This window comes from Etheostoma cragini, chromosome 6 (assembly GCF_013103735.1).
Source record: "Etheostoma cragini isolate CJK2018 chromosome 6, CSU_Ecrag_1.0, whole genome shotgun sequence".
Lineage (NCBI taxonomy): Eukaryota > Metazoa > Chordata > Actinopteri > Perciformes > Percidae > Etheostoma > Etheostoma cragini.
Genome location: NC_048412.1, coordinates 326,815 through 336,966, shown reverse-complemented (window position 1 = coordinate 336,966; position 10,152 = coordinate 326,815). Strand labels below are relative to the sequence as shown.

Genomic DNA, 10,152 nt, shown 5'->3' with positions numbered 1-10,152 from the left:
TAGCATATATATATATATATAGAATAGAATATAGAATAGCCTACTTCTAATAAGTATATATAAAAATATGCATGCAGGCTGGAAAATGTGGCCTTTTGCACATGAAGGCCATATTTAAGAATATATTATAAGAATGCTAGTCAAGAACTGGAAGTCTGACATGTGCATGTAGCCTATAGCCTACAGCTGAAAGGCTTTCCTCTCAGACTGGACCCTGAATGCATCTTCTCCTACATCCACTAAAAGGCCTTCCATCTCTTCACATGAAAGAACTTTGTATTATATGATCTGTATCAGTATATAGCTATCATATGTTATAATGACCATTGCTCACTACTAATCATGTTATACGTAATAAATCAGTCAGCCTGTTATGTAATCTGGAGCCAGGCTGCCGTTTGACGTCAACCCCAAAAAACTACAACTTCAAACAGGCGTTTCTGCTGTGCGTTCTGTGACGTCATCAGCAGAAGACGCTCACTGTGCAGCCGGCCAGCTCGCGATCCGGGTGCAGCTCGTGTACGGTCTGGATTCTGTGATCGGTCCTCGGAAGCTTCAGCATGGCCGCCCCGCTCAGAGTGTGCATAGTGGGCTCCGGAAACTGGTGAGCTGGGGGGGGGGGGTGATGGGGACGGGGACGGGGACGGGGACGATACAGGACAGGATGCGCTGTTGCAACCTGTTCATGGTTTAGTACATAGTGGGTGTGATGGATCTGTCGGACAGGGGACAGCGGACTGCGGACAGCCTCTCAGTGGAGAATGGTTTTGATCCCGCTCCTTGTCCGGGATCCCTCCCATCAGGCCGTGGGGCCACGTGCGTCCCTGTTTAGAGCTTTGTTGGGTTGTATTGCACTGTGCAGAGACGTGTTTCTCTTATTTAAGATAGGAACAACTTTATTGTTTTTCACACGTGACATAAATTCAACTTTGACAGGGCAAGCTCAAATGACATAAAATACATATTTAGGAACATAAAGATCCATAAAGAAACGGTGGAATAACCAGCAGGAGGGAGCCTGAAAGCAGCTGCTTGATGCTGCCCGGGGACGGCTGGAGCCTGATTGGGGTGTACGGTGAGTGTACGCAGGCTGACCTCTGACCTCTGCTCGCAGGGGCTCAGCCATCGCCAGGATCATTGGAAACAACGCCAGGTCGCTGCGATTCGCCACCACCGTGAAGATGTGGGTGTACGAAGAGAACATCAACGGCAGGAAGCTCACTGACATCATCAACACGGAGCACGAGAACGTAGAGTACCTGCCGGGATACAAGCTGCCAGAGAACGTGGTGAGAGACGGCAGGACTGGCGGGGAGCTAACACTCCGGTTCAACTCCCTTTAATGTAGTTATTGAAACAGACACATTGAAAGGTTGTTGAAACAGCAGGTGGATGGACGATACACACACAGGACTAGTTTCACCTGGGGACCTGTAGGGACCATTACACAGGTCTGCTCTGATCTTCATCCCGTGTCAATCTGCATGTCTCTAATATGTCAAGTAAACATTCCACCGCAAACGACCTACCATATTTCACCAAACACAGAGATCATGTGATACTATTAGTCCTGTGTGAATCTGCATGAGGTCCCAGGTCCTGGGTCAGCAGGGTGCAGTCTTAGATAAATCTGACTTTTGATCCCAGATGTTGATCCAAATCAGAGTTTACTGAGAACCTTCAGCTGGGGCTGAGTTTCCATCTGTGTGTGTCCTTTGTCTACTCCGCAGGTGGCTGTCCCCAAGCTGCGGGACGCTGCAGAGGGAGCGGACCTGCTGGTGTTCGTGGTCCCTCACCAGTTCATCCGGAACCTCTGTGACGAGATGGTGGGCTGTGTCTCCACCAACGCCCGGGGAATCACACTCATAAAGGTAAGCATGCTTCCTCTCATACGTACACTTAGGTCCATATGTGTCTGGACCCTGACGCGGTTGATCAGGGTCAGTCATGGTACTTTAGTTTTAGTTTTTTAGTTTAGTTCACCTAAACATTCAACTTGGACGACGTTTGGGAAGACTGCCCATTTATTTCTTGCCTCCTCTTTTTTGAGAGACCAAAAAAACAATATGCTTGAAAACTGTTCCATGGACAGGTGTGGACATTGACATATAAAAGCATATTAAAAGTCTGGAGTTGATACCATGGCTGGCATTAGGAACATGATGAGGATATTTAAAATAAAAATGGAACCAGATGGCAGTGAGGAAAGAAGTATTCAGATCGTTTAGCTAAGTACAAGTACTAATAATACACTGTAAAAATACAACACACACACACACACACACAGGACTGAGAGAGACACCCGGCTGTATTTACCCTCAGTTCCCCTCGGAGCAGGAAGTCAGGAGGAAACTAGGCCACAGCTGTTACCTAGCTGACAGTTTGGAATGAAACTAACTCTTCAAAATAAAAGCCTCCTCTTAACAAATATAAATGTACAAAACAAAATCATCAATTTATTAAAAATATATTTCTCTCATCTCTGTCTTCACACTAGTACATTGTCTGTCCAACTTTAGTCAGCATGCATGTTACGTGCTCTTTCAACCATCCGCCCTGTTACACACATTGAGTGTAGCTGAGGGGGGGGGTACAAGTGGGAAGGATGAGACATTCTGTTCTTCCTCTCATCAGGTTCTACTGTAAATACTTTAGGATGAAGAGTGTGAGTGACATAACCCCCCCCCCCCTCCGTATCTCTCTGTTGCCAGGGTATAGATGAGGGCCCCGGGGGCCTGAAGCTGATCTCAGACATCATCCGAGAGAAGATGGGGATCGACGTCAGCGTCCTCATGGGAGCAAACATCGCCAATGAAGTGGCAGCGGAGAAGTTCTGTGAGACCACCATCGGTAAGGTTTGAAACCCATTAGAGCCTAAATACTAATATCTAGATTGGATGATATTAATCATTGGGTGTATCAGTCTGGCTCTCAAGTACTGTACATAAAACAGAAAATAAGTCAAAACTCTAAACTAGTGTCATAAAGGTATCAAAATGTAAAAAGTAAAAGAAACAGGTGTCATTAAAATGGTGGAAAGTAACATCACATCTAAGTACACTATAAAAATATAACAGAGTACACTCCCGCTTAGAAGGAACTACAGTTTATTCCACTACAGTGATTTGTTGGTAGTTTTGTTACAGATACATATTTTACACTCAGCAGAAGATTATGATCAGCTGATAAAATACGACACATTGTTACAAATGAACCTCACCAACAATATACTAAGTAGTTCATATGATCTGTGCCATTAGAATGCTACTTACACGTTTTCATCAGTAAAAATAATTTTATAATAAGATGTGTGTATGAAAGAAAGTTGTAATTATGCTTAATTAGTGCTTGTACTTTAGATATTTTAACAATATGTTGATGATAATATTAACATACTTTTATATCAGAATAATTTTAAATGCGTTGCAGTATTTTTTATCGGTGATTGATCGGTCATTAAATTTTCTTAAAGGGGCCGTACTCGAAATACTGAAAAATACACTGGTTCCTTAATACCTCACAGCCATATGACTAAGGTACACCAACGTGCACCAACGTGCACCAACGTGCACCAACGTGCATGTGCAGCCAGACCAGCTAATGAAAGAACAGATTGTCACACACACACACACACACACACACACACACAGGGACTTCATCCATCACTCCATTTTATCTTTACATAGCAAATATGTTTGTCTGTTTAAGTAAAGGCTCTTAATTCTTCTTTCAGCACAGGAAGTTGAAGAGTTAAGTGTTGCCATGCTCTGAGAGGAGATGTTCTGGATAATATATAATAATATATAATATAATTTTCAACCTGGGCTGCAAAAAGCCAACTTTGAATTTCAGGAAGAGGGGTTATAAATAAACAGGAGGATGTGTAATATTTTGTCTTTGATGTGTATTTTACAAAGAGCAGAAGCCGAGTTTGTGTGTGTGTGTGTGTGTGTGTGTGTGTGTGTGTGTGTGTTCAGGCAGTAGGATTCTGGAGAACGGCCTGCTGTTCAAAGAGCTGCTGCAGACTCCTAACTTCCGGATCACGGTGGTTGATGATGCAGACACAGTGGAGCTGTGTGGAGCTCTGAAGGTGACACACACACATACTCACATGAGGCTGAGGACAGGGCGGCATATCTCTAGTTATTGTGTGACAGTGTTGGACTCTTTACAAAAATCTACAAGGCCAGTAGTTTGGGAAGAGCAACCCATGTCAAGGTTAAGCAAACTGCTCTCTGTTAGTTCATAGAGATGAATATTCATATCAATCTTTGGAACTTGAGCCCATGATAGACTGTTAGATAAACAGCCAATCAGAGTCCCTAACACGGTGTATCAAGGTTATGTTACTGCATTACTTGTTACTCTCCTCAAATCTGTCAGAAACCTGTTTTACTGTTTCTCTGGAAATGAGAACGTCTGGGACCGAGTGGTGTCAGACCCAAACCGGAGCAGACTAGTACAACCCCTCTCAGCATAATTAGGAGCCAGACCTTTTCCTCCGCGTTGGTGGACCATATCAGAGTGGAACTGGAGACGGGACTGTTCCCTCACACCTGGGCCATAAACACGTTTCTGTGGGGTATTAAAATGTCTAAAACATCAGTATTAAAACTTCTTATATTTTCTGAAGTATTGTTCTCTAGGTCTTAAATAATGTGAAACAGGTCTTAATTTTCCTAACTCTACCTCTAATGCTCTTTTTTAGTATTCTGTGGTGTTGTAGTTCTTTTCCCCACTAGTCCTAATATAATGTTGCTGCGTTATGACTACAAATGAGACCATCATGCTACTTACAGTGCAGCCAATCAGCTTTCCTGTTACTGGCCCCAGCCTCTCTCAGATGGTTCCACGGACATAAAGCATATTATATACCTCAGCTCTGGGGAAGTTCAAGTTTACAGATACTTGGCTTGAAAATACTGAACTTAGGGCTTACTGTAGTTGATGTTGTGATAAAGGTCTTACATTTCATTCATAATGGTTGAAAAAGTCTTAAACTGGACTTGGTGAAACCTGGAGAAACAGTGTCACAGCTGTTTCTGAAGAAGTTTGTGAGCTTTTCTGCCCTCTTGTGATCAAAGAAATAACTTCATGTCCTCCAAGTCCTGGTTCAGCTGATGCATTCAGGTGTGTGTGTGTGTGTGTGTGCGTGTGCGTGTGTGTGTGTTGGGAGCAGAACATCGTTGCAGTGGGTGCAGGCTTCTGCGACGGCTTGCGGTGCGGTGACAACACCAAGGCAGCGGTGATCCGTCTGGGGCTGATGGAGATGATAGCCTTCGCTAAACTCTTCTCCAAGAACGGCTCCGTTTCTACGGCAACCTTTCTAGAGAGCTGCGGCGTTGCCGACCTCATCACTACGTGCTATGGCGGTCGCAATCGACGAGTGGCAGAGGCCTTCTGTAAGACGGGGAAGGTGGGTCACACCGCGGCCTCTGATGGACTCAGTTATTTGGGGGGTGGCAGTAGCTCAGTCCATAGGGAGTTGGGTTGGGAACCGGAGGGTCACTGGTTCAAATCCCCGTATGGACCCAAAAAGTTGGGAGCGTGGATTGGTGGCTGGAGAGATGCCAGTTCACCTCCTGGGCACTGCCAGGTGCTCTTGAGCAAGGCACCGTACCCCCCCGACCGCTCAGGGCGCTGGTTCAGCTGGCAGCCCACTCACTCTGACATCTCTCCATGTATAGTGCATGTATAGGTCCTGAGCATGTGTGTGTATTTCAGGCCTGCGTGTGAGTACTAACAAAAAGTGTGTACACAGAGTGTAGTGCAGTAATTTCCCCATTGGGGACTAATAAACAAATTATCTTATCTTATCTTATCTTATCTTATCTTATCTTATCTTATTGCGAACTTTAAATGAAGTTAAATAAAGTTTGAAATGAATGTAACGTAAACATGTTGCTGTCTGTCAGAGCATCGAGGAGCTGGAGAAGGAGATGCTCAACGGGCAGAAGCTGCAGGGTCCTGCTACCTCCGCCGAGGTTTACCACATCCTCCAGCAGAAGGGCCTGCTGGACAAGTGAGCACCCCACACTCTCTGTGTCTTTACCCCTTTACTGATCCAGATTAGACTGGTCTCTACTGATCCAGATTAGACTGGTCTCGGCTGATCCAGATTAGACTGGTCCCGCTGCTAAATAGTCTCAGGAAGGAAGTTGTTCTGGTGGAACATGTGGACGTTCAGAAGTAGTTTTAGTCGTCAACAGAAAGCGTAGATTGGACAGAGAGTCTAGCTAGCTGTCTGGATTTACCCTGCAGAGATCTGAGGACCAGGTAACCATAGTCCTCAGATTGGACAGATAGTCTAGCTAGCTGTCTGGATTTACCCTGCAGAGATCTGAGGACCTGGTAACCATAGTCCTCAGATTGGACAGAGAGTCTAGCTAGCTGTCTGGATTTACCCTGCAGAGATCTAAGGTCGATATAGACTACTGTACACCCGATACTCTGTCTAAGATTAGGATGTCACCTGTGAGAAATTGTGTTGACCAATGCATTATAGTAATTATTATATGATAACTGGTTCTACTTCATTAGAGTAGGACCAGTTATCATAATAAAGCAGCAACAGTCTCTTCATTTGATGTTAAGAGAAAAAATAAGAGAAGTCAAGAACCATCCAGATGTGCTCTGACCCAGCTATGCTGAACAATGAACCCGCTTGATCACATACACACTGTGGGAGGCCAGGTGTGAGGCCAGGTGTGAGGCCAGGTGTGAGGCCAGGTGTGAGGCCAGGTGTGAGGACAGGTGTGAGGACAGGTGTGGGGCAGTGTACAGATACTCTGGCACACACCACCACATACAGGCTGCATCAGGAAAGACTTAATTTAAGAGTGAAAACAAATAGCCTTTGCCTGAAATAAGTGACAGCAGTAAAGAACAGAACAGGGTTAAAGTTAGAATGTAACTACCAGAGTGATCCTGTCTCTCTATGGCTCAGCTACGCCATAACTCACAGCGATTGTGGAACAATGTGGTTGGTTTAACTGAAAGAGTTAATGCTCACATTCAGCTGATTAGTTTGGGAGAGAGAGAGGCGGAGAGAGACAGAGAGAGAGACATTGGAAGCATAGAAGTCTTCCTGAATGAACTTACCCATAAGAACAGATATGTCGGGCTTCCTCCATGCGGCCCAGTGATGTCATCTTCCGGAGGCGTGTCCATCGGCGACGCTTCTGATCCCCCGGGGCTCTGCATGCTTCATGGTGTCCAGTGTCCTGTCTGAGTCTGGGTCTTCTCTGCAGGTTCCCTCTGTTCACAGCCGTCTATCACATTTGTTTTGAGGGGAAGCCGGTCCAGCAGATGATCTCGTGCCTGCAGAGCCACCCGGAGCACCTGTGATTGGTCGGAGGGGTCCACCCTGCTGAACATGTTCACACCAACAACATCAGCTGCCAATGCTAACAAACCGATTCCTAGACTGACCCCTAGACAGATCATTGATGTTCTAAGACGGTGTTCTACATATGTTGGGACTGCTGCACTCTGTAATTATGGGGTTTACCAAATGTTTGAAACGTAAGCTGTGGGTCCCGTGAGCAGCCATCAGCAGCCTGGGACTGGATGTTCTGTCTATCTTCTCCTCAGTCACATCTCTTCCACCTAGTAACAGATCTGTTTCAGTCTTTGTACAACAGTTACAGTTGTTTTCACACGTTGGTAATCTTACAGTAGTGTTGGGTAAAACATTAGGAACTTGAGACTTCTAGCAGTAGAAATGTTAAGTTATGTTAAAGATGCCTTTGGTAAACCAGCAGCTCAGTGTTAAATAGCTCAGGCTTATTTCTAGGAGCTTCTCTCTTGAAACTGCCAAATGTTGTGCGTAGTAGTAAGTCCTAAAGACTGCACAGAGCTGTGTGTGTGGGGTGTGTGTGTGTGTGTGTGTGGGTGGGTGGGGGGGTTTAACGAGAGCTTCCCCAGGAATCAGACCAACAAGAAGCCTTTAAACCGGTCAAAGTTAACCCTACGGTGTGAAACTTATCTGCTAAAGAGGAAACTCAGCTTAGTGTTCGGGAGAGGGATCTAAGGGGGCCTCTATACCCTCTTCATCCGGGACCAAACAGGGGTCTTCTCTCGCTGCACTGCTTCGGTGTTGTGCGGTCCACTGTGTTACCTAATGTGACAGAAATAGATGCATTTTACTGTTTTTTCCTGATAATTTCATAGCCAATAATGTTTCTCTGCAGGGAAACTTGTGGCTCAGGTTTTCATGAGTTGGCAGCTTTCATTTCCCTTAAAAGTGTTTGGTTGTCTTTTTTCCATTGTTATTTTCTATCTTATTGGCTTGTTGGTTTACTGTTATTGGTCTTCTTTTCAACAAATCTGTCTCTTGGTAAGGACTTTGTGACTTGGTCTGTGTATTAAATAAAGGCATTATTATCTCATTACAGCCCAGTCCGTCCTACAGTAGTTCTGTCAGGGTTCAGCTCCCGCTGTACGTGGAGAGGTTTTCCTGTTTAGGATAAAGATGTTGACCACGTCAGAGAGACGTCCATGCAAACTCCAATGGGGACTGAGTAGGACATGTATATGATTATTTACCCAGTTTGGGCAGATGATCCAAAGCTATGACATGACTGAAGGAGCTAAACATGAAAAAGATATTTTTGAAGCAAGCTGAAACCTTTTGATATATGCAACATTTTGGTTGGTTCTACATTGTTCTGTTCTTATAAAATAATTTCAAAATAAATATTTCTTGTTTCTGATAATCTGAAATGGCATATTTATACTAAACATCACTTAATTTTTCCAACTTCCAAAGACAGTCATGGTCATCTAGAAGTTCCGTTTCCCATATGGTTGTTGTTCCAAGAGTAAAGCCAGTAGTACTTTATACTTTAACCATATAACACAGATGATTCAAATCACATCTTTACAAAGTCATCAAACGACGGGCCTGTGGCAGCACCTGGGCCCACTCATGGCATGTTGGCTGAACAATCATTTAAACAGGTAGTGGTTGAAACCATCCTTAATAATAATAATAATAATACCTTGTATTTATAATGCACTTTTCATCAATAGATCTCAAAGTCCAAGACCAAAAGCTTTGCTAAAAAGAAATGTAAGACCTTTTTTAAAACACTCAGTGGATTGTGGTGCCCTCAAGGTGTCAGGGAGGGCATTCCACAGACGTGGGGCTGCAGCACAACATGCCCTATATATCGTTAAGGAACACACACACACACACACACCCCCAGCTGGAGGAATACTGGGACCACAGTCCCACAGGAAGACATCTGTACAGAAGCATGTGGGTGTAAGAGAGCAGCTCATACCGGATTACACCAATCTCTCTAAACTAGACAAGGAACACACTGCAGTGAACCAGACTACGCCAGGTCCTGCCAAGCCTGTATGGATGGGTGCATGATGAGGAAAGAAGGGAATTAATAGCAGGGCTAATTAATGAAGGGCATGGTGTTAAACACTGGAAATGGCTTCATGCATAGTGCACAATCTCCCAAAGAACTTCTTTACAGTAACAGGAATAATAGAGAAGTATTCCTTTTGTCTTGCTGCTAATCTGCTACCACACTCCAGTCCACCAGGTGGCGACATGTCAGCTGCGCTAACGCAACACATCAATTGAAACCAGAGAAGAAGAAGGAGGAGGAGGACAACAGCAACTGACAGAAGTAAAGCTGGTGGGGCTACGGTGAGGGCGGCCGGGCTCCGTTACCGGGCTGGGTGTTGGCGGGGGCCAGGGTGACAGCCTCCACACACACGCGCACAAACAACCCCCCCCCTCCCCCCGCTAACTCTTTCTGTATGTAAAGCAGCTAGCAGGAGCCTGGTTGTGTGTCTGTCATTGAGAAGCTGGACTCAGTAATCTGAGGAGTGTCTATCGGGTTTGTCTGTGTGCTCAGGGAGCTCCTGCTGGGTGGCTGGGTGCTGTGAGGACACTGTTGGGGACACTGTGTGAGGACACTTCGGGGACCCGCCGGGCTGCTGCTGCTGGCCCAGCTGCAGAGACCATGATGTAACGCTCCTGCTGACCGACAATCAGCAGCAGAATGTCTGTCAGCTGCCTGCTGAGAACCACCTTCAGGTACCTGCGGCTGAGGGACAGGGCTGTGGGTGTAGTTCAGGTACCAGCAGGCTGTGGGACAGGGCTGTGGGTGTAGTTCAGGTACCAGCAGG

General features: G+C 45.4%; 2 protein-coding genes across 2 annotated transcripts in view; both read left to right on the top strand.

Annotated features, from left to right (window-relative positions):
- Window positions 1–357: 357 nt before the first annotated feature.
- On the top strand, window positions 358–7,415 carry gpd1l (glycerol-3-phosphate dehydrogenase 1 like). The gene is made up of 8 exons (XM_034874760.1): window positions 358–604; window positions 1,115–1,289; window positions 1,731–1,871; window positions 2,712–2,850; window positions 3,978–4,090; window positions 5,180–5,416; window positions 5,916–6,022; window positions 7,251–7,415. Exons 1-8 carry the CDS (start codon window positions 561–563, stop codon window positions 7,345–7,347), a joined length of 1,053 nt encoding a protein of 350 aa, XP_034730651.1. The 5' UTR covers window positions 358–560; the 3' UTR covers window positions 7,348–7,415.
- A 2,341-nt stretch (window positions 7,416–9,756) lies between these two features.
- tcaim (T cell activation inhibitor, mitochondrial) overlaps window positions 9,757–10,152 on the top strand; it is a 5,945-nt gene continuing 5,549 nt past the window's right edge. The window contains exon 1 of the mRNA XM_034873940.1: window positions 9,757–10,060. Coding sequence (XP_034729831.1) covers window positions 10,026–10,060 — 35 coding nt within the window. The 5' untranslated portion in view covers window positions 9,757–10,025. The remainder of the gene's footprint in view (window positions 10,061–10,152) is intronic.